The following is a 26,367-nucleotide window of genomic DNA, read 5'->3' as shown; positions in this document are numbered from 1 at the left end:
GGATGATAATCCTCTCACACACACAGCCTATTTCCATTGCAACCAGCCTAGGCCGTGTTCAGGTAATCAGGAGCGGCAACAACTTCCTCTTTTTAGGGCTGCAGTAGGTCGTGGGTTCGATTCCCAGCTGAGTCATACCAAAGACTTACAAAAATGGTACTTACAGCTGCCTTGCTTGGCACTCAGCATTAAGAGGTTAGTGTTAGGACTGGTTGGCAAGGTGTCAGGATAATGTGACTGGGTGGGACATCATGCTACATGGCTGTGGCATGATGCCCCAGTGCTAGACATCACTGCAGACATTGTAGCGATATGACTGAAAAAATTGTTAAAACTACTTTAAAAATCCAAATCACACACACACACGTCCTCTCTTTCTAGGGCTCAATCAACAGCCCTTATCCCAGTATACTGAATTAGACCTACATTGACATACCCAGGGACTGCTTCAACACATATTCGTCCTCAGGACTCCCTTCCAGCACGATGCCTCGTTTAGCTCTTGAGACGTGTACAGACATTGCCTCGCTAGTCTCCTGCCATGGGAAGAGCCTCTCTTCTCAGTGACCATCTGGGGGTCATGGTTTCTAACTCTGGATGTACTGCAAGTTTCGTTGGTGGTAGATCTCGTCTTTCTTCAGACTCACCTCATACTCCTAAGGACAGTGATGCTTGTTCTCAAGGAATATCATCGATTCTGGACTATATGATGTCACTGCCATTTCTACCATTGTCACACACCAGCCTTTCACTTGGAAACCCCAGCAATAGACCGGGATATTTCTGCTTAGGGGATGTCCAAACCATGCACCATATGTGTGGACCAAGTGGCCTTTGATGATACTCAACAGTTAGTGGGCAATATCAACACTGAGGCTCTCTACTGGACTTCATTTCCATGGCCATTTTCCAATGAGCAGATTATAGCTTCTCTCATCCCATTTCGACTTTTACAGGACATGCATGGGAGTCAGTATCACACATGGCCCATGTTTTAAATAGGGCAGCACAACACACCTTGGCCAGTGCTGTCATCATCACTAATAATCTACAGTTGGCTGAACTGGACTCTATACTCGCAACCTCCACCTTTCTAAAGGACCACCTTTAAGCCAGACTGCACATGCAACCTTTATCATCCAACCTTTTGTTAATGCCAGATTGAAGAGGCTTGTAAACAACCAACCAAAGAAATAAATTTCCCTAACCCACCACCAAAGTGTCATTACAGGGATACTATGGGAAATTAGGAATGGGATCCAAGAGTCACCCGTAGGACACAAACCTCCAGAAAACAGTCCTACCAGAGATCAACAAGCCACAGCCATTGCAAACCAAAATTAAACACAGAGGGGAGCCTTTTGTTTGTCTCAGTGTTTCTACTCATGACAGCCTCCTTCTCCCCAAAAATGACACCATCTCCAATCCACCCTTTCCAGACATCCTGGTAAAAGGGAGGCTTCTTTTCTTTGTGGCCAAATGAGACAGAATTTGCCACAGTGATACCTGGACGTGACAAGTGGTTCGCAAGGGACTCTATGTTTCTCACTCCTCCACTGCTGTCTAGGGTTCAGACATTCACCAACGTCCCATCAAATCCACTCAAAGCCACATTACAGCAGGAAATAGACAACTTACTTCAGAAACAGGCAGTAGAATTTGTTCTAAACACTCTCCAGGATTCTATTCCAGACTCTTCTTGGTTCAAAAGGCAAATGGCACTCTGCACCTGGTCATCGCCCTCAATCACTTCATTCTCCTTGGTTCTCAGTGGAAACACCACAGCGCATTCTAAATGCCATCCAAGAGGGAGACTTTGCCCTCAGTGTGGACTTAAAAGACTTACCTCCATGTCCCTATTCACCAGGCTTCCAGGAAGTTCCTGGGTGGTATACCAGTTCAGGGCTATACCAATTGGTCTCAATATCAGCCCCTGGGTCTTCACTCGTCTTATTTATCAAATCATGGCGCATTTCCAGATCATTTCTGCGGAGGCAGCATCAATTTATCTGGACAACATCAGGTGAGTTCTTTACATCACAACATGATAACCCTTGTCACATCACTTACCAATCTGGGCTTTCTTGTCAACGAGGACAAATCCGACCTGGTACCCTCCCAACATTTTGTTCATCTAGGTATGGAATTCAATACACAGGAAAACATGGTTCGTCTCCCTCAGGATGGGGCATTGAAAATCCTCAACAAGGTGGCTTGTTTACTCTTGAGGAGAACCCTATCAGCATAGGAAATTCCTTCTCCTCCTAGTTTTACTCACTGCCGCATTGGACCTCCTCATCCTAGGTTGCCTTTTTATGTGCCCATTACAGGCGCTTCTTCTGTCTCAATAAAGACCCAAAGTTTGGCCACTGGACAAACTCGAACCATCTGCTCACAACTGAATCACCATCTGCAGCATTAGGGCAACATTTCTTGGCTCACGGTGGGTATACCTCTGCACTTACCACTGCCCAAGATTACAATTTGTACCAGTGCCAACACGAGGGCTGGGGAGCTCACCTTCTACCATCATATCAGAAGCCAGTGGTGCAAGGTCTCCACACAAATGACTTCTGCACATCAACCCTCTGGAAATGATATCTATTGTGAAAGCCTTTTCACTGGTGGCAGGAACACCACTCTGGCAAGGGAGTCCTGATTCTGTCCGACAACTCTAGTGACTTAAACAACAGGGAGGAACCAAGCCCCCAGACATTTGGGTCATGATGTGGGACTTTCTAAACTGGCGTTGTCAACAACAAATCCACATGTTCATCCTATGCCAGGATGCCTCAATGTTCGAGCTGACTCTTCATGAAACAATCAACTGATTCAGAATGGTCTCTTCATCCCTCAGTTTTCACCCAGATTTGTACCAACCGTTGATGGACCTATTTGCAACAAGGTGGAATGCCAAACTCCCAACCTTTATCTCTCCCATCCCGGATTCAAAACATGGGCAGTTGATGCCCTATCCATGGATTGGAACAACCTGAACACATACGCCAACCCTCCAACACCGTTGATTCTGAGAGTGATATGGAAAGCAAAGGAATCAGGCTGTCGCCTCATCCTTATTTCACCACTCTGATGGGAGAAATTGTGGATCAACGACCTTATCAATCTTGCGTCAGAAACCCCGTTGATGATTCAAGTTGTCCCTCATCTGCACAAGCAACCACAATGGCAGTTGTTTCAGCCCTGCCCGGAACTCCTGAACCTGCACATGTGGATTGCATCAAACAAGCCTTCAGACTTAAACACGTCTTTCAACCAGTCATGGAGAGAATTGTTCAAGCGTGATAGCCCTCTACTCTAAAAGTGTATGAAGGTAAATGGCACATTTTCACCCAGTGGTGCACAACCAGTCATATTTTAACTCTCCAGGTGTCAATACCACTGATGGCTAATTTCTTCATCTGGCTCTTTGAAGAAAGAAAATTAGCTTTGAGTTTGTTTGAAGGTGACCGCTCCATGATAGCTGACACCTTTCGTCATCAAGGGCATTAAGGTATTGGACAAAACAAGGACTTATCCGACCTACTTGCAAACTTTGAGTATACACAGCCTAAATCATAAATGCTCTGCCTCATTTGGAACCTATCTTGGGTATTAACCTGGCTGAACAAGACTCCCTTTGAACCAATTGCCCAGGCATCTATGGCACACCTTTCCTGCAAGACCTGCTTCCTCATGGCCTTAGCAATGGCAAGCAGAATTAGTGAAATACATGCCCTGTCCACAGACTCCAATTACCTGCAGTTCCGACAAGATGCGTCAGTCTTACTCATTACAGCTTCCTCATTCATTGCTAAGAACTGTCTCCGTTCCACGGGTAACTAGACTTTTGTCATGAAACCTTGGTCACATCTGGACACATCAACTGAAAGCCACCTACAAGATCTAGTAAGATATTTGAAGTGGTACTTTCATTGAATGGAGCGGGTGCATCAAGGGCAATTGCACCTTTTTCTACCGCTTCAAGTCAGGACAAGACTATATATCAGCTCAGACTATCTCATCCTGGATTAAGTGGGTTATTCGCTCAGCATACAGTGAAATAACCCTGGCACAAATAAACTTTTTACGCATTTTGGCTCATGAGGTTTGGGCAGATGCCACCTGCCTAGCATTCAAATGAAACTGTTCTCTAACCATCATTCAGGCTGTGGCATGGAGATTCAAGACCACATCCTCTAGCTTTTATCTCCGAGACCGTTTCATCCCAAAAGACCGAATTCAGTGTGGTAGGACCTATCTCCACAACTCAACAGGTCATACTTCCAGATCGATCAACAGCGTCTTAAAGATGCGGGTTCACGATTTGCGCAGGGTTTGTGGTTTTAAATATTTTTTTTCCCCTTTTGATGCCACTCCCCGACATATGGAGTACCCTCCAGTTGGTTTACCTAGAAGCTGTCTTTCTTACCATAGTTGACCAGATTTTATTTCCGGGTTAAGGGGATGATGTACCCCCCTCCACCTCTTTCCTATTCTCCTAAGGTATTATGATTGGGTAATGTATTCATTCCAGAAACCAGTTTTTCTTAGTAAAATGTGTTTCATCAAAAATACTTACCCAGTCATAATACACATACAGCCTCCCACATTCACTGATTAAGAATAGAGCATGCTCAGAAATAATTAACAGGTTAATAATTATTTAACTAGAGGTGACATCTTTTAAAGATTTTGATTTCAGTAGAGCTCTAAGAAAGTGGAGCAGGAAGAAAGAGAGAAAGATATTGAAGTATTAGGTAAATATTGAACTATGGCTGTTTCCTCCTCCCCCTCCTTTTCTACTTCCCCTTATATCGGTGACAAAGAGGGAGGTTCCCCTTAAGATAAAATCCTGGAAGTATCTCTCCTTAAATTGTACATGGGGAACACATTTGGAATTTCTTAGTTTATGCAGGGATATTTTACCAGTGACTGAAGGTGCCGATTCAGAAAAAAAAATTAGCACAGAATCAGTGAGGGTACAGATTTCAAACCACTCAAGTTTATCACCTTGTGTAAATTTGTAAAAAAAAAAAAAATCATAGAATATAACTGTGTGTTATCAATAGTTTTCCTTCTTCACTAACAAAAAAAAGACCTGTGCCTGCAGTAGTCTTTTGCATCTGCAGGAAGAACAGTGTGATAAATTTTGTTGGTGTTCTTCCTCATTCCCATGCCTGGATTTGTTCTAGGTGTGATTTTCTTTGCTCGAGTAAATTGCATTATTTCTTCTCTTTTGAAGTTAACATTGTATTGTCTTCCAAGTTTAAGTGAGACATGAAGTTGGTAATAAGATGTTTTCAAAGCATTTGTGCAGTGCAAAACAAAGGGCCTGGTGGCTAAAGTGAGTTAAATGGAGCAACCATTAAATGACCTAAAACTATGAAATAAAACTCAATGACAATCAACAGGTAGTCATTTTGAAAGTATTTTTGTTATATTGTCATCAATGAGAATTCCATATAAATATATGATAACTATATGTCTGTCTGTAATATGCATACTGGAAATACAACCAGTATGCCAGCTTATATAAAATGGCACTACTTACGTTCCAAAGATAGAAATACCAACAAGTGCATATGTGTATTGATACGTATCATATCGCAGGATATGTATCGTGAATCATATCAATTCACAACACAGGTGTATCATTTCACACCTGTCTAAAGATAACCTATGTTATAAGTGAGGGAGCCTGATACGAATGTATTTTCTAGCCAAAAAAAATTTGTGTATTTAATGATGTGAGGTCACATTTTAAATGGTTTATATTGAAGTGAAAGAAACTAATGGAAAAAGCACTTCACCCAATTTAATCATGATTGTACAAGGGAGATAAGAGATATAAGAGGGACAGTGGCACATGAGGGACTTTATAGTGAGGGCCATTTTAAGGAGATTAATGATTATACCCATACAATAAGAGGTGCAGTGTTGTACTTAGATGCTTTATTATGAGGTAGTAATTTAAATTTGTCATCATGCCCATGGCATAATAATACAATGATGAGCTTTATAGTGAGTGAGTAATTTAATCAGATTCATATCCATGGTATAGTAGGTGCAGTGTTGTACTGAGAGGCTTTATATTGAGGTAGTAATTCAGATTTGCCATCATGCCTATGGCATAATAAGCATAGTGATGGGCTTTATAGTGAGTGAGTAATTTAATCCGATTCATCATTATACTCATGGTATAAGAGGGACATTGATATACTGGATGATTTACAGTGATGGACCATTTTAATCCAATTCACGATCATACCCTTTGTATAAGAGAGATATTGATGGTGGGCTTTATAGTGAGGAAGCAGTTTAATCAGATTTATGATCATACTCATGGTAAAAGAGGGATGATGATATACTGTTTTACTTAATAGTGAGGGGCCAATTTTACTAGATTTATTAACATATCCTTAGTATAATAGGGATTGTGGTATACTGCAAGTATTTTATATTGAGAGAACAATTTCATCAGATGGTATAATAGGGACAGTGGTATAAAGAGGGACTTTATAGTGAGGGATGTACTTTACAGTTGTCTGAGTACTATAATACCTGGTCAGGTCACCAGTCATTTATATACTTAAAAAATCAAGGATACAGCAGCAGTGGTGGCTATCTAAAAGCATTTTTTTGAAACATCTTGTATATGGCCACCATGATCACAGTCTTAAAAATATTGTTATTTTACATGCTGTATATGGCCACCATAATCACTGTCATAAAAATATTGTTATTTTACATGTTGTATATGGCCACCATAATCACTGTCATAAAAATATTGTTATTTTACATGTCAAATATGGCCACCATAATTGCGGTCTTAAAAATATTGTTATTTTACATGTTATATATGGCCACCATAATCACTGTCATAAAAATATTGTTATTTTACATGTTGTACATGGCCACCATAATCACTGTCATAAAAATATTGTTATTTTACATGTTATATATGGCCACCATACTCACTGTCATAAAAATATTGCTATTTTACATCGTGTATATGGCCACCATAATCACTGTCATAAAAATATTGTTATTTTACATGTTATATATGGCCACCATAATCACTGTCATAAAAATATTGTTATTTTATATGTTATATATGGCCACCATAATTGTGGTCTTAAAAATATTGTTATTTTACAACTTGTATATGGCCACCATAATCACTGTCATAACAATATTGTTATTTTTTTTATGTTGTATATGGCCACCTCAATGGCTGTCTTAAAAATATTGTTATTGCTACACCTCCTGAATCAATGGTCACATAAGCATGGGTTTCATCAAATGATTGTGTATGATGTTAAGTTGGTGATGAATTAAAAAAAATACAAACTTAAATCTAATATAACCATCAACTGATATCCTAGAAATTCTGTTTGACTATCAGTCCCTTTAAGGTATGCATGTTTTATGTTTTAGTCCACTATTAAATCATTACTATTCAAAATTTCGAAATATTGAAGTCTTATACTTTTTGAAAAAAAACTCTTATCTTTTTTAATACAGTTTAGGGTTTACGGTCCCAGAGATCCTAAATTACATACAATTAAAGGTTGGTGTGCAGTTTTTTCCATTACTTGTTGTTGAATATCTATCCTGATGAAATGGTTATTGTATGGGGGAAAAACTGTTCCTTAATACCTCTTATTAAAAGTGCATGTTGATGTGATAATTGTAGCAGAATAACGCATTTATTGCGATCACAGTGCAACAGAAAGTCTGCATCACATATTTCAACAAGATCAAAATTTGCTAAAGATTTTCCAAAGTCAATTTCTTTTACTTTATCATATTTGTTCACAGAACTTTTATTTCGAATATTAAAATTGTTAAGCCATTTTTTTTCTTTTCTTTTTCTTTATTTGTTAGAAGAGAGGAACAACAACTGCATCATTTTATGTCCAATCTCTTCAAGAATCCATTGTGCTATGATCTACATAGGTACCAGGTGACATGACGGTATAGTGTAATGATGACAACATTGTACAATAAGTATTGCTATTACAAAAGTTGACATACATAATGAAAAAGATTGCTTAAATAGCAAACCATATGCAAAGGGTAATAAGTGTTTAATTTTCCTCAGTCTTAAGTGTAAATACCAACAGAACAATGACCACAAAATACACCAGTCTTAAGTGTAATGCCAACAGAACAATGATCACAAAATATGCCAGTCTTAAGTGTGATACCCACTGAACAATCACTGCAAAATACACTGCCTCAAAAGTGATGCCCACATTACAATCACTGCAGAATACACTAGTCTTAAGTGTGATACCCACAGAACAATCACTGCAGAATACACTGCCTCAAAGGTGATGCCCATGTTACAATCACTGCAAAATACACTAGTCTTAAGTGTGATACCCACAGAACAATTACTACAGAATACACTGCCTCAAAGGTGATGCCCATGTTACAATCACTGCAAAATACACTAGTCTTAAGTGTGATACCCACAGAACAATCACTGCAAAATACATGGCCTTAAGTGTGATACCCACAGAACAATCACTGCAAAATACACGTCTTAAGTGTGATACCCACAGAACAATCACTACAGAATACACGTCTTAAGTGTCATACCCACACAGCAATCACTGCAAAATACACTAGTCTTAAGTGTGATGCCCACAGAACAATCACTGCAAAATACACTGCCTCAAAGGTGATGCCCACATTACAATCACTGCAAAATACACTAGTCTTAAGTGTGATACCCACAGAACAATCACTATAGAATACACTGCCTCAAAGGTGATGCCCACATTACAATCACTGCAAAATACACTAGTCTTAAGTGTGATACCCACAGAACAATCACTGCAAAATACACGTCTTAAGTGTCATACCCACACAACCATCGCTGCAACTACACCAGTCTTAAGTGTCATACCCACAGAACAATCACTGCAAAATACACTGCCTCAAAGGTGATGCCCACGTTACAATCACTGCAAAATACACTAGTCTTAAGTGTGATACTCACAGAACAATCACTGCAAAATACACCAGTCTTAAGTGTCATACCCACAGAGCAATCACTGCAAAATACACCAGTCTTAAGTGGGCATGATGCCCCAGTGCTAGACATCACTATAAACTGCTGCGCTGCAGACATCATAGCGATAGGACTGAATTTATTTTAAAGGTACATAAAACTCCAAATCACACACCAGTCTTAAGTGTGACACCCACATTACAATCACTGCATAATACACTAGTCTTAAGTGTGATACCAACAGAACAATCACTACAGAATACACTTACCTTAAGTGTGATACCCACAGAACAATCACTGCAAAATACACCTACCTTAAGTGTGATACCCACAGAACAATCACTAAGTGTGATACCCACAGAACAATCACTACAGAATACACTTACCTTAAGTGTGATACCCACAGAACAATCATTGCAAAATACACCTGCCTTAAGTGTGATACCCACAGAACAATCACTGCAAAATACACCTGCTTTAAGTGTGATACCCACAAAACAGTCACTGCAAAATACACCTGCCTTAAGTGTGATACCCATAGAATAATCTCAGTAAAATACACCGACCTTAAGTGTAATATGCACAGAACAGCTGCTACTTGTTAGTATTGCCCGCCCATACTCCCATTGGTTGTTTAAGTAGAGCTCCTACTTCATTGATTGGTTGATTAGGTAGAATTTCTACTTCATTGATTGGTTGATTAAGTAGAGTTTCTACTTCATTGATTGGTTGATTAAGATGAGCTCCTACTTCATTGATTGGTTGATTAAAAAGAGCTCCTACTTCTTTGATTGATTGATTAAGAAGAGCTCCTACTTCATTGATTGGTTGAATAAGAAGAGCTACTTCATCGATTGATTGATTAAGAAGAGCTCCTACTTCATTGATTGATTGATTAAGAAGAGCTCCTACTTCATCGATTGGTAGATTAAGATAAGCTCCTACTTCATTGATTGATTGATTAAGTAGAGCTCCTACTTCATTGATTGATTAAGAAGAGCTCCTACTTCATTGATTGATTGATTAAATAGAGTTTACTTCATTGATTGGTTGATTAAGTAGAGCTCCTACTTCATTTCCTATCTTGTCAATTTTTCAGGTCAGTGGGTGTGTCTAACTTTGGCATCCAACATTTAAAAGGATTGGAGGAAGCTGGTTTACCTCTCCCATCTGTAAATCAAATAGAGCTCCACCCCTGGCAGAGGAAGGAAGATATTGTTGCTTATTGTCGACAGAAGGGAATCCATCTGATGGCATACTCTCCACTGGTAAAAGGACAGCGATTTGGTGACAAAAATTTGGTCAAGCTAGCCCAAAAGTAAATAATCTAGTTTTTCTTTGTCTTCACAAGGTGCAAAAAAAATAAACTTATTCACACATACCAGCAAGTCCCTGGCCGAGTCATACCAAAGACTTTTAAAAATGGTATTAACAGCTGCCTCGCTTGGCACTCAGCATTAATATGCAGATTTGGCCCCTTATGACAAGAATTTTGAACAGCTGCAGAACCATGTTAGTTGTAACAATTTATCTGCTTGCTGTAAATTGTAATTCTGGCATGTAATATGTTGATTACACTTTTTATGCCCATATTTATTGCCACTGATAATAGCAGTAATTATGCTTATGTATGCAAGACTCTGAATCATTGATTAGTTTCACTGAGATCCCCTATGCACATACAGAAACAGCATTAGAACATTCTCTATCCATGAACACAATTGAATCATTAATTCGTCTCACTGGTAATGTCAAGATGGCCTCTGCATATCCCATAAAGATGCAAAATAGTACCAGAACGTACTGTTTCCATGAATACTGTAGAATCATTGATTTGTCCTGTGGGGGAAGCCAAGATTCCTTCTACATCACACTGTATCCATGAATACAGTAGTAAGCAAAGCAGGTGATTCCAATCAAGCCTTGAAATCACATTGGATCAGTATGATTCGAGAGGCTTTGTTGTTGTTATGTCGGTGAGTGAAAATGGAATGTAATCCCACAATATGACCATGGCCATTTGAATGAGGACTTGCACTTATTTACCCCGTCCATGCATGAAACTATAAAGAAAACAAGCTGGATGTGAAGATAGACCAATACAGTATGGATGGATGGTCTGTATTGACCATACTGCATCAACTGGCCTGCTTGCACAGCATATATCATCTTGGTACAACATTCTAACTGCTGACAACTGGTCCAGTCATAGAAACAAGCTTTGTAAAATTGAAGCAGTGAGGCATCTGTTATTTTCAACTGGCAAGACCGCATAATTGGCTGGTCATACCGACCATACATCATAAATCATGAATGATTCAAACTGTGTCAGATGGTCTTGGGATTTTGTTATCTGAACCCTTCCACTTTCATCATCTTCCCAAGTGATCCCATAAAGCAGGTTGCTTTTACACAACAAAATATAGTTTGCTTGTTAAAGGTATATGTAAAATTTGCAAAATTTAGAACATTTCTTGATATGAAGTCCTGCGATAGATATGTGATGAGTACTATTAGTCTTGACATATCTGACACATATTAACATAATGCTGATTCATACAGCCCAAGGCTAAGAATGGATGATGAAGGAAAATACATCTTTACTTTTATTTATATGTATATTTTGATATATTTCCTTTCTGTTTTTTTCAAGATATAATAAGACTGAAGCCCAGGTCTTGATCCGCTGGTGTGTGCAGCATGGATTTATTGTCATTCCAAAATCTGCCAATCCCAAGAGAATAGAGGAAAATACCAAGGTGTTTGATTGGTCCATTTCAGAAGAGGATATGAAGCTGCTGGTAAATTTGGTGCTTTATTGCTGAAGAATGATTATTGTGCCATGACATTTACTTTTACCCATGTCCCTCTGTGGGTCTTCCCACCATATATACTTGCTCATAAGTTTGTTTCTGTGCAGTTTGATAGAAGTAATCAGTAGAACCAGACAATAGAGCCTGATCTGCCAGTGTATTGTGCAATGTTAGAACAAGATCTATGTTGTTTGCTGCTGGACTATTGTGGTTAGCTCAGTTTTCAGGTGCTGCAGAGGGGAATTTATATTTCATGTTATTAAATAAATCTTATATGTAAAATTTAACTTTATATAACTAAATAATTTCAGTAGAAGAGACAAGATATAGTGTTTATGTTTGCAGAATAACTTTATAATTCTTGGATGAAATCAAGTGAAAGCCTAATAAAATATTGAGATACAAGGACAAATGGTTAGATTCTGAACCAGTTATATGTCAATAACTGCTTAATTATTGTCATAATGAATGAATACAAATTATAATGAGTTTGCAGTCCACAGAGCGGTAAAGGTTTCTTGAATAAAATTCAGTAAGCTACACAAGGTGGCATCATCTGCCCTCTTAGCAGGCCAGGAAATCTGCTCAAGCAGAAGAAATTTGCTTCTTCAGGTGTCCTTCTGGTTGGATTAGCAGTTCAGTTGTCCATCAATCTGGTTGTCTGATTCTTCTATCAACAATATTCTTTCCAACAAGATAACTTTAATAGGAATGGGATGCAAACGTCACTAACTGGTTTAGTCCAGTAAGGTTTACACTATAACAAATTGACCTTGCAGGGTCTGTTGCCATATATCAATGGTCAGTAGTGGGATGCAATTACCACAAATTTATGGTGCAAGTGACCCACCCAGCCAAATTACACCTGCCTTTGTCATCCCATGCAAAGTTAAGAGTTTGAACACAGTAATGATTATAGTTTTGTCTCACCTGCACAATTTTGAGATTTTATTGTCACTTTTCTGGCAGCATCAACAATGGCAGCAACATAAATAATGTTAAAGTTTTATATAGATATAAATGATGTGTACAGTATTAAATGCATGAACTTTTCTTCATGGTATGATGGCATATTTCAAAAGAATGTTTACCAAAAATTAACCCAAATATCCACTCCTTTTTATTTTGAAGGCCATATATCATTCCTGTATCAACTGCTCTATGTTTGGCAAATATAGGTTATTAAACTGGATTTGTACTTAGTGTTATATTTCTTCATCACACATTTACCATTTGGAAAATAAACTCAGCTACCTCTTGAATGCATTACTTTCTGAAAGACTCATTCTATCTCTCTGACCTTATTACCATACTGACAATGGCCTATTTCCATTAAGACCGGCCTAGGCCATGTTCGAGTGATCAGGAGTGGCAACAACATACTCTTTTTAGGGCTCACTCATACAACATCCCTTTATCCCAGTGCATCAAAACAGGTCTAATTCGACATACTCAGGGACTGCTCCAGTACTTTTTCCTCCTCAGAACTCCCTTCTGGCATGATGCCTCATTTAGCTCCTCAGACTTCTACAGACATTGCATCACCAGTCTCTCAACAGCCTGCCATGGGAAGAGCCTCTATTTTCAGTGACCCAACTGGAGGTCACGGTTTCTAATTCGAGACGTACTGTGAGTTTAGAGGGCAGCACTCTTCAGGCTCACCTCATACACCTAAGGATGATGATGCTCATTCTCAAGGAATATCACCAACTCTGGACTTTATGATGTCAGATGAAGATTCGGCCTTCTTGGCCTCCATTTAAAGTATTCCATCTTTTACCCTGAAGTTTTGCCCACCTTCCCCTATACCAACACCAGAATAGACTAGAGTCCCAGCTTTTGTTGATCTTATGACAAAAAGGAGGAGCCTGCATTCAAGTTACTACCAGAGTCAGGGAGAGTTACAGACATTCTGAACTGTCTTCACCACCAATTGCAGGATCCCAGCATTAACATACTTTTCTTTACACAAAAACACCTTCCATCTCACTTCTGTCATTGTTTCTACTATTGTCTCACGCTAGCCTTTCACTTGGAAACCCTGGCAATAGATCGGGATATCACTGCTTTGGGATGTCCAAAACACACTCCATACATATGGACAGAATAGCCTTCGATGATACTCAATAGTTAGTTCACAACATTGTTGCCGTGAGCTCTCTTCTGGATTTTGTTTCCATGGCAATTTTGCAACAAGCGGAACATATTTTCTCTCATCCCACTTTGTCTTCTACAGGGCATGCATGGGTATCACGCATGGCCCATGTTTTAAATAAGTCAGCACAACACACCTTGGCCAATGCCATTACTGTCACTACCAATTTACAGTTGGCTGAACAGGACTCGGTACTTGCAACCTCCACCTTCCTAAAGGACCATTATAAACCAAGACTGCACAGTCAACCTTTATCATCGAACCTTTTGCTTAGCGGCCAGATTGAAGAGATTCATAAACAGACCTCCATAAAAACAAATTTCCGTAATCTGCCACCACAACACCGTTACAGGGATAATACAGGAAATTAGGAAAGTTATCCAAGAGCCACCCATAGGACACAAAGTTTTGGAAAACAGTCCTACCGGAGATCCACTCAGTATAAGCCAGAGCCATCGCAAACCAAAGCTAAAAAACACAGAGGGGAGCCTTTCATTTGACTCAGCATTTCTTCCCTCAGCAGCCTCCTCCCTGTAAAAAAGGATGGCATCTCCATTTCACCTTTCCAGTAGGAGGAAGACTTCTTTTCTTTGCTGCCAAATGGGAGAAAATTTGCCACAATGATACCTGGACCCAGCAAGTGGTTCACGAGGAACTCTGCATCACATTTCACCACACTCCTCCACCTCTGTCAAAAGTTCTGTCATTCACCAACGTCCCATCGGATCCACTCAAAGCCAACACATTGCAGCAGGAAATAGACAACCTCCTTTGGAAAGTGTGGTAGAACTTGTTTGAAACACCCCTAATGGCACTCTGCACCCTGTCATCGACCTCAACGCCCTTGTTTGTTTCATTCATGCTCCTTGGTTCTCAATGGAAACACCACATTGTATTCTAAATACCATCCAAGAGGTAGACTTTGCTGTCATTGTGGACTTAAAAGATGCTTACCTCCATGTCCCTGTTGACCGGGCTTCCAGGAAGTTTCTTGTTTCAACTACAACAATGTGGTATACCAATTCAAGGCCCTACCATTTGGTCTCAATATCATTTCGTGGGTTTTCACTTGTCTTATGACTCAAGTCATGGTTCATGTCCAGACCATTTCTACATCAGCAACATCAAGTTACCTGTATGACATCCTTCAAAAACATCAAGTGAGTTCTATTTTACATCAAGATGTGATGACCCTTGTCACATCACTTACCAATCTGGGCTTTCTTGTAAACGAGGACAAATTTAACCTAGTACCCTCCCAACATTTTGTTCATCTAGGTATGGAGTTCAGTACACAGGAAATCTTGGTTCATCTCCCTCAGGATCAGGCATTGAAAATCCACAAGATGGTGGCTTCTTTACTCTTAAGGAGAACCCTATCAGCATGAGAATTCTTTCGTCTCCTAGGCTTATTCAGTGCAGCAGCAGACCTCCTTGTCTTGGGTCGAATTTGTATGCATCCATTACAAATGCTTCTTGTACCTCAATGGAGACCAAAAATTTGCCGACTGGATCAGCCTCTAACCATCTGTTCACAACTGCAGCCTTTCTTAGCTGATGGCGAGTATACCTCTGCACTTACCCGAGATTACAATTTGTACCAACACCGGCTGGAAAGCTCACCTCCTACCATCATTTCGGGATGCCAGTGGTGCATGGTCTCCCTGCAAAATTCTGCTGCACATCAATCTTCTGGAAATTATGGCCATTGTGAAAGCTTTTCACTGGTGGAAGGAGCACCTCTCTGGCAAGAGAGTCCTGATTCTGTCCAGCAACTCTACAGTAGTGACTTATCTCAAATGACATAGAGGAACCAAGTCCCTAGACCTTTATGTCATGGTGTGGGACTTTCTAAACTGGTGTGGTCAACAACAAATCCACATGTTTGTCATCATTTTAGCTGACTCGTCACGAAACAATCAACTGATTCAGACAGAATGGTCTCTTCATCCCTCGGTTTTCACCCAGATCTTTACCCAATGAGACCAAATGTTGGTTGGCCTATTTGCGACAAAGTGGAATACCAAACTCCCAGCGTTTGTCTCTCCCATCCTGGTTCCAAAAGCATGGGCAATCAGTGCACTATCCCTGGATTGGAACAGCCTGAAGACATGCATACCCTCCAACACCGCTGATTCCAAGAGTGATACAGAAAGCAAAGGAATCAGCCTATCACCTCATCCTCATCAAAACACTCTGATGGGAGAAGCCATGGATCAATCTTGCATCAGAAATCCCTCTAAAAGATCTGGGTCTTTCCTCATCTACTCAAACAACAGCGCTTGTTTCATCCCTGTCCGGAGTACCTGAACCTGCACATCTAGATCATATCAAACAAGCCCTCAAACTTAAACAGTTCTTGCAACCAGTCATGGAGAGAGTTGTTCAAGCCCTCCACTCTAAAAGCATATGAAGGCAAATGGCACATTTTCACCCATTGGTGCACAAACGATCATATTTTACCTCTCTAGGCATCAGTACTGCAGATAGCTAATTTCTTCCTTTGTCTCTTCAAAGAAAGAAAATTAGCTCCAAGTACAATCAAAGGCTACTGCTCCACGACACTTTCATCATCAGGGGTGCGAAGATATCGGACAAAACAAGGACTTATCCAATCTACTCGCAAACATTGAGTATACACAGCCTAAAACGTTAACCCTCTGCCCTAAGTGGAACCTATCTTGGGTTTTAACTTGGCTGAACAGGACCCCCTGTGAACCCATTGTATCTCTGACAAACTTTCCTACAAGACCAACTTCTTATTGCCTTTAGTGATGGCAGGGAGAATTAGTGAAATACATGCCCTGTCCACAGACCCGAATTACCTGCAGTTCTGACAAGATGGGTCAGTCTTACTCATGATAGCTTCCTTCTTCATTGCAAAGAACCTTCTTCCTTCCATGGGTAACCAGACTTTTGTCATGAGACCTCTGTCTCACCTGGACACATCAACTGAAGGCCACTTACAAGGCCCAGTCAGATCTTTGAAGTGGTACCTTAATTGAACAGAGCCTGTGCGTCGAGGGAGATCATGCCTTTTGCTACCTCTGAAATCAGGACAAAACAATATCTCAGCTCCAACTAACTCATCCTAGATCAAGTGGGTTATTTGCTGAGCATACAAATGAATTTTGTATGCATCACAGCTCATGAGGTTAAGGCAGTTGTCACCAGCCTATCATTCGAATGAACTGTTCTATAACCGACATCATTCAGGCTCTGGGATGGAGATTAGAGTCCACATTCTCTAGCTTTTATCTCAGAGATCTCTCATCCCAAAGGGCATAGTTTGATCTGGTAGGACCCATCTCCGCAGCTCACACTTCCAGGTCAATTGACAGCTTCTTAAAGACCAGCTTCTTGACTTCTGCTGGATTTGCGGGGCTAAATATTTTTCTGTTTTTGAAGCTGTGCCCCAACAGATGGAGCCCCCTCCAGTCGAGTTACCTAGAAACTGTCTCAATACCATGAGGACAGGGGATGGTATCTCCAGGTTAAGGGGATGTACCTCCTTCCACCTCTTACCTATTCTCCTAAGGTATTATGATTGGGTAATGTATTCAAAGAAGAAACCAATTTTTTTAGTAAAATATGTTTCTTCAAAAATACTTACCCAATCATAATACACATACACCCTCCCAGCCTCCCTGCAGTTACATCTTTAGGGAGCATGCCTTCAGCTCCAGTAATAACTGGTATATTCTTACTCATTGCCACCCAGTCTTATAGGTAAGGGGAGATCACTCTGCCTGACCACCACATGGGTTGTCAGACAGCTTTTAGATCCCTTTATCTAACAATAGTATCTGGGAGGGCTGGATATGCGAGGTAGTGGTAGTATCCTAAGATCAGGTAAGTATCTTTGAATAAACATATTTTACTATAAAAAAATTGGTTTCACCTACACATGATAATTACACACTCAGTAAATTTGACATTATTTCACCTACACATGAAATTACACAATATATTTGACCCTATTACACAATATATTTGACCCTATTTAACCTACACATGAAAATTACACACAATATATTTTACCCTATTTCACCTACACATGAAAATTACACTCAAAATATTTTACCCTATTTCACCTACACATGAAAATTACACACATTATATTTGACCCTATTTCACCTATACACGAAAATTACACATTCGATATATTTGACCCTATTTCACCTTCAGATGAAAACTGGTATGTGGATACTTCTCTTTTTTTAACTGTTCATTTCTTTTATTCCCTTTGATAGCAAAACTGGTCAGAGACTTTATTTTTATAATTAAGTGACGTTTATATTTTCAACCATTAATTTATTACCCCTTCATTATCTCCAACCCATTTAACCCACATCCTTTATAGAACAGAACAGAACTTTTATTAATACAAGTTCTTGGCATATAAGAATACCACAACTGCTACAAAATTATAAGGTGATGTCACTAACATATGGAGATACAAATCACAACACAGGTCAACATGCAATATTATATATTATTATATGCTCATTTATTTTCTCCGTTAACTTTACATTGACGGAATCTTCCAATATTTCATGATATTGCACTCGCATGCGCAATTCATATTGCACTCATAAAAGAACTACTTTCTATTGTAAACCAACAATGGACATAGACACCAGCACTTTTGATTTATTTTATTTGTCTGTGGATGAAGTAAACCAACTGTTTAAGCCATTTGAAAGTAGAGATGCCAAAGTTGACAATGTGGATGAATTCATAGACTTAAAAAAGAAACTTTCAATGAAGCAGGCGACTGAATGTGATGTCAGATCAGAAATGTGCAGTGATGGCTGTATGATAACTACTTTGTAAACAAATCATGTACATTCACACAGTAGGCACTTTACTTTTTGGCTGATTAAATTTGTTTCTGATTGAACTAAAGCAGATGTTTCATGGTCTGCCACATACTAGCTGCTTTGCTACATTCCATGTTAACTTTTTAGATACTATGTTTCAGATTTAGGTGGGTCACAGATGCCAGATTTCATAAAATTGCTGGGTCCCTACAAATAACATGCAAGTGACAAAGCATAAACTGTCTTCTTTAGCTGGTAATAAGAATGGCAAAAAATATACTTACTTCCTTATTTCTCCATATCCGAATTACATGAGCCATGTCATGGGTTCTCAAGCTTGATTACACATTTTGAAATTGTACTGTAATTTCAACTATATTCCAAGTGCAACTACACCCTCCTTACTGTACTCAAAATGAAATGAACATTATATTCCATAGCATCCTTTTGATGATTGTAATTGAAAGAGTTCATATTTTTCCCACATTATGATTTCAAACATTCAGTGACAGAACAGAAACACACTTGCAGATGTCAATACACTGCTCCATTGCAGCTGAAATCCGATTTACTTCATGTAGAATTGGCACACATAAATCTAGTCCATAATCATGAAATTATGTAGAAACGACAAAAATAACATCTCCAAACAGTGTCGAAAGTGAAAATTAATAATTTAAATTTCAGTAAGAGCGTGAAGATAAAAAGAATGGTCTGTAGTTCAATAGCATGGACTCAATCATGAAACTCTAAAAACTTATGAAGTGTTGTTTTTTTTTTTTCAAGAACAAAACCATGAAAGGTCTATAATTATCTGGTTAGATGACAAGGCATTTCAATGAAAGTAACTCAACTGTACCAAGGTCAGTGTGTCCCAGCTTCACGCTTGAATGACTTCAGTATTTTCATCTCTTGTCTTGGATCCAGTTTCACTTACACTCATGAAATTTGATACATGGATACATCTCTGCAAAAGTAACTCAACCATTCCAAAACTTAAGTCAGTGAACCAGTTTTTACACTTGAGTGACTATTTGTATTTTCATCAGCTGTTCATTACACCATCAGTATCTTAGACCCAATTTCACCATCTGTTGACAATAATCTGGATACATCTCAGCAAAAGTAACTTAGCCATATCAAAACTAGGTCATTATGACCCCATTTCGATGCTCAAGTGACATTTGTAGTTTAGCCATTTTTGTTGTACACACTATATCTTTGACCCCATTTAACATACACTGATGAAAATAGATCTGTTGATGCATCTCCAAGAAAGTAACACTGTGACAGTTGTAATGAAACTGGGTAATTATAACCTAAATGTTATGCTTGAGTGACTTTTATATTATCAGCCATATGTTCATTATCCCCAAAATATCATGGAACCTATTTCTCCTGCACTCATAAATATTGGTATGTGATTGCATCTCAAGGAGAGTAACTAAACCATACCAATTGTAGGTAAATACGACCTAATTTTCAGGCTTGAGTGGCTCATGGTATTTTTCTCCACACCAGTCTATATGATCAACTACACAAGGTGTGCTTGAGTTGGTGAGGGGTTTCATGTTCTTGAGTAAAGGCCTTCTTTGTATTTTCAAAAATGAATGATACTAAGCATTTGCTTTTTTTCTTTCAGAATAGTTTACCTGAGAAGTCTTGCACATGGAACCCTTGTGTAAACCCTTGGGAAGGATAAGTTCATGGTCAGTGTATTTATAGTAATCAGAACAGCAGTAACATTTGTGCATTATTTTGGAAACCTTTCAAAGAAGCTACATATACAACATACCTGTGGCATATAACTTTAATATACAACAGTGACAAGCTAGCTATTTGTATAGAACTCTGTGACATACAGCTGCATGTACAGTACTCTCTGACATACAGCTACCTTTACAGCACTCTGTGGCATACAGCTACCTTTACAGCACTCTGTGGCATGCATGTGGTACTTCTGGAACAGCCTTTGGGGAGATTCTTGTTGGACCCAATCATCATAAAGCAAGATATTGAGTTCTAGCTGTGTTGATGGCATTATAAGATTTCATACTAATGTGTCAGCCTTCATGGAGATTCGTGTCAGACCCATATCAATGGAAAGCAATCTATAGCAGTCACTTTTCTAGTGGTGTTAAAGGAGTTGTCAAGTTTTAGCTCAAGTTTATCTTTTAAGAAAGGGCTCCACATGCAAGTCCTGGTTTGATTTTTTTTTTTATAAATTTGGGGGGATATTTTCCCAGATATATTTGAGGAGTGTCCCTGAAGATTAAGGAGGTATCCCATGTGCAGGACTGTGGAGAATTGTACTCTCCACGATGATTAAGGCAGTATGACATACATGCCTGTGGAAATTAGTAGAATGATAACTTTCATCATTGTATACAGTTTACAACGCCTGAAATTGTACATAGCTGTTTCTTAAAGCTGTGCATAAAAAACTGAGCAAAACTGCAGATCTGAACTGTGTTTTAGATGTTTGACGCTGTTTTCTGTTATAGGTTTAGTAATGGTTTGGTAAGGTTAACTTAGTTCTTTAAGTCCCAAGTTTAGTAATAGTGAAGACTTTGGAGCTAATGGGTGTTATCAGCAGAGTTGCCCGATCTTGGTGATCTGGAACATTGGGCTGGTTCTCTTACAGTGTTCTTCAACCACTTTTCTTCCATTTTGAGTGATTTCTTTTGCAGCAGGGCCAGAAACCTACCAATTTTAGCCTTTTCTTTTCCGTTGCTATTGATATTAATAACAAAGGCTAAAAATGGTTGGTATCTGGACATAATTTATCTGAAATCATTTGAAACAAGTTGAAAAATGGTTGTCAAAAAGAGCATTATTTTTTTATTTGGTCTAACTCAATTGAAAAAATCCACAATGAGGCAAATTTGCTGAAAATGTTTATGCATTTGATACCAAAGTCCCAACCATTGCAATAATTATGGGGCTGTTGAAGCAAACTTGGTTTGGTTCCGGTCTGTAAATCATGGAAATCCAACAGCTTAAAGTTGTCTTTTATGTGTTTGAATGTTACTGTGCTTAATGTAAACTCTATCGCAAGTAATTTCTATTATCTGGGCATATATGGTACAACTACACACACACACACACACACACACACACACACATATATATATATATATATATATATATATATATATATATATATATATATATATATATATATGAGGATTACACACCTAATATAGATTATATTGTACACAGAATTCAGAATTTTCATTTTTCTCCTATATCAGAATTAGAATAGTTACTTAGCAGTTTCCTTATCTGAAAATTATTTTTAGTTTAGCTGGCAAGTTTGTCATAGGAATTATCATTCCCCGTATGTATGAAACCTTTTCTTCTATTGAATGTCTTATTTCTATTAAACTAACATAAGAAACTGATGTTTGCTTTATGTACACAATCCCACACCCTTGGAATAAATCAACATGTCTCTTAATACTTCCAGCATAAAAGCAGGTCTGCATAGAAGTCAACTCTAGTCATTATATTTTTATATCAAGTTTCATGACAGTATCCTCGTTGATGCAGTGATGTATCAAGCTTCATGCCACTCTCTTTTCATGCAGTGACGTATTGAGTTTCATGACAGCAGGATAGAAGTACTTTTTCAAGATATGGACTTTACCGAAAAAACTTTGTAATAACATTTGTATCCCATGCCCTGTTCCAGAATGTGGAGAATATTAAAGTGAAGTGGAAATGTTGTTTATCTCTCCCCTACCCACCCACTTGTATGGGAAAGTGGAATGTTGTGATGCCAGCACACTTTCCCCAAAGATTACAGGAAAACTTATTGCATTACTCTTGTCCCTTTCATCCTTGTGTCCTTCATACATGGTGAAGTTATGTATGTAAGTCAGTAGTATGTACTTTTGTATGCAGGGAATTTGTGCACAGGGTAATTTGTCCATAATTTGTATGCAGGGTAATTTATAAACAAGGTAATTTGCAGGTTAATTTGTATGCAGGGTGATTGGTCTCAAATTTATATGCAGGGTAATTGTCTGCAGTGTAATTTATATGCAGGGCAATTGTTTGTATGCAGAGTAATATTTAGGCAGGGTAATTTGTCTCAGGGTACAAAAGTATGTGCTGATCACTGTTAGTGAAACACCATTCCACCAAAACAACAAAACTGTGGTTCTTATTTGCAAAAGATGGGAGTTAATGGTTAAATAGAGAAGAATATATTGGGCAGAAAATGAAGGATAATGGATCAAAAGTATTACAAAAACAACATGTATAAATACTATTAATTTATAAACCAGGCAAACAAATATTTTAGCACACCCCAGCACTATAAATGGGTCTGTTAAATTCTGTCTGTATTCACAATATGTTAAGAAAAGAAGTATGAGATGAGAGTATGAAATGTTGAAAAGATGTAAACAACGAAAAGCTATACAAGATGAATGCTCCTTGCAAAATAGCATGCATATAAAATGTACAGGAGACAAATAAGGCTACCCCATTACTTCTTAACATTAAAGACTTCACCATCAAGATCTTGCACTGTCCGGACTGGCTCAGAATTGTTATTACACTATTTATTGAGCTTATTTACAACTATCTTTCTAAAAAAAAACTAAATTTTCAAAGATAAACATTTCACATGTATTATTTGGAAAAATTCATTCTGGAAAACCAGACTGCTACAAATACATTCTGAATGTAATATTGTTTGTTGAGTACAGACTGGGGGAGGGATTTTGTAGTTCCTACAAACCATAACATTATAGACCCTTCCAGAATCCAAATATTTAAATACAGAACAAAATTCAGTTTCTGAAAAGCCACAAAAATTCATACCAACAAAACTTAAATAAATCACAGTAACAAAACTAAATACAAATTCATGTTATATTGTACTTTGTTACAAACTATCTTTTCGTTCTCAAAGTATCTCTAGCTTTCAGACTACAAATGATTTAGCAATTCATGATGAAGAACATAAATGCATCCAAATAATATGCTTTATTGACATTAATTTTTGAAGTCTGAAAATTCACTTATCAGCTAATCTTGTATATAAAAGGACTGTATGCAGTTCTGATTATTACACTGTACATCAGCTAATCTTGTATATAAAAGGACTATGCAGTTCTGATTATTACACTGTACATCAGCTAATCTTGTATATAAAAGGACTGTATGCAGTTCTGATTATTACACTGTACATCAGCTAATCTTGTATATAAAAGGACTGTATGCAGTTCTGATTATTACACTGTACATCAGCTAATCTTGTATATAAAAGGACTGTATGCAGTTCTGATTATTACACTGTACATCAGCTAATCTTGTATATAAAAGGACTGTATACAGTTCTGATTATTACACTGTACATCAGCTAATCTTGTATATAAAAGGACTGTATACAGTTCTGATTATTAACTTATCAGCTAATCTTGTATATAAAAGGACTGTATACAGTTCTGATTATTACACTGTACATCAGCAAATTCATCACTAATGCTACTACTGTATTTATATTTAATTGAGCAGCAAAAATGCAAACGGAATTCGTACCAGAATGTGCCGGTAGATCAGTCAACTATATCCATTCAGTTTCTGAGTCAATAATGACTGATTGGCCATGAATGGATCTGGTTCAGTGCTTTTCGCAGTTCAGTGCTTTTCACAGTTCAGTGCATGTTCTACATGGATAAATGCATAAATACTAGTATTATTTGGAAGAATGTCTATAGAAGTTGTTCCATTTGTAAGCTCCATAATTTGGCGTGGTGAAGTCTAATTGGAACACTACATTCATTTGGCTGTGCAGTTTGAAAAGCTGATGACAAAAATAATGTTGACTTTAAAATGAAGTTCTCATCATTGGTGTAGGACATGTCAAAAATCTGTTTCTTAAGATGCAGTTGTAAATCTTGTCAACTTGCGAATGTTGCTGTGTTCTCTGGACCATTTGCAGCCATTGTCAGATTTGACTGGTTAGACAGATGCATTAAAGAACTCTGAAGACATGCATTTGGCATGACTTATTTTTGTATAGGTAATTCATAGCAAAGCTACCACTTATTTTTGTATGGGTAATTCATAGCAAAGCTACCACTGTTTTGCAATGGGTATATTTAAATTAGTTTCAATGAATACTCGATAGCCAGATTAATTAATAATCCGTGCATATTTTAAATGAGAAAATTTTGATAACCTAAATTTGTGTGTGAAATTTGCTAAATTTTTGTGCATAGTAAATGTATGATTTTAAGTAAGAACTAAAAAGAAATCTAGTGCACAACCATACTAGGGGAAAAAGATAACATATGGGGAGGAGAGTTCCCATCATAGACAAGGGGATTTAACTCTTATAAACTTGGTATAAACTTGCCATCAGTGATCACAAGTTTTCAGCTTGACAAATTTACTCATGTTAATTGGAATTATTGTTTTTAAGCCTACAGTGAGTTTTGGATGGAATATGGTACTTATCGTTTAATGCAAACAAATGTAGGCACTTGTCTACCAGCACCAAAGTGAAATTTAGTGCAGTTAGCCCTGGAGGAGGCTGGATATATGATGGGACTAATTCCTATTATTAAATGGTAAAAAGTTAATGTTGATTTAGGTACGAGTTTAACATTATTCTTGAGCACACAGTGAATTTTGGCCAGTCTAACGAGTTGTGGAAGAACCCCAGAAAACCCCTGTAAGAAACAACGACCCACAGTAAGCTTCCAGTAAGCTTCCTCACATACCAACATTGGCCACACCCTCGACTAAGAAACACTCAGAGGTGAGACAGCAGTGATTAGTAAAGGCCACTCAGCCACCCCATCCCCAGTCAAAAATGAGAAATTCTAATATAATTTCAATTGTCACAATGACAGTCTTCAACTGACAATGATCAAGTTAACAAAACTTGTACGAGCAATTGGAAAATTAGGAATATATGACCTCCCATACATTGCTTGTTCGTTCTTTCTGTTGTGGTTGCATATTCTTATATTATTCTATTTAATTATCCATACATCTTGTGTGGGGTTCAATGCCATTTTTTCAGCACATGGCAGCCCATTTAGTTGGTAGAGGGAAAATCCCAATAAAAACCACTGACCCATGGGATGTTAATGGCAAGCTTTCCCTCATACTTACATTGGTCGAGCCTAAGGCTCAAACCCACACAGACAGAGGTTGTTGTTGTTGTTGTAGGGTTTAAATACATTTTTCAGCACAAGATAGGCTATACATGGCGGCCAGTAAAAATGGTGGAGGAAGAACCCGGGTAAACCCCAGAAAGAACCACCAACCTATGAGAAGCTTTCTCACATACCCACATTGGTCAAGACAGAGGTAAGATGGCAGTGACTGGAGCACTTTATGCCACTCTGCCAGCTGGAGCCCTACATTTACTTGTGGATAAATGTTCAACGAGAGTAGCAAGAAGAAAATGCATGCCAGCCAATAATTCTTTGTGATTTTTGATTGTTTGTTTGGACACTTACTGAAAAACTCTGAACATTTTACAGGTAAATCGTCCTCAGCTAGTTAGTATCAACTTTAAACTGTAGT

General features: G+C 38.3%; 1 protein-coding gene across 3 annotated transcripts in view; it reads left to right on the top strand.

Moving 5' to 3' along the window:
- Positions 1 to 22,305, top strand: part of LOC149789498 (uncharacterized) — a 59,074-nt gene extending 36,769 nt beyond the window's left edge. For all 3 annotated transcript variants that reach the window (XM_089971522.1, XM_089971524.1, XM_089971523.1), the window contains exons 6-8: positions 10,122 to 10,340; positions 11,676 to 11,823; positions 20,456 to 22,305. In XM_089971522.1, the coding sequence (XP_089827648.1) occupies positions 10,122 to 10,340; positions 11,676 to 11,823; positions 20,456 to 20,515 (427 nt within the window). In that variant the 3' untranslated portion in view covers positions 20,516 to 22,305. The remainder of the gene's footprint in view (positions 1 to 10,121; positions 10,341 to 11,675; positions 11,824 to 20,455) is intronic.
- Positions 22,306 to 26,367: the final 4,062 nt, after the last annotated feature.

The sequence above is a fragment of the Sinohyriopsis cumingii genome, chromosome 10, assembly GCF_028554795.1.
Source record: "Sinohyriopsis cumingii isolate HCF-2022 chromosome 10, ASM2855479v2, whole genome shotgun sequence".
Classification (NCBI taxonomy): Eukaryota; Metazoa; Mollusca; class Bivalvia; order Unionida; family Unionidae; genus Sinohyriopsis; species Sinohyriopsis cumingii.
This window is presented reverse-complemented; position numbering and strand designations above follow the sequence as displayed.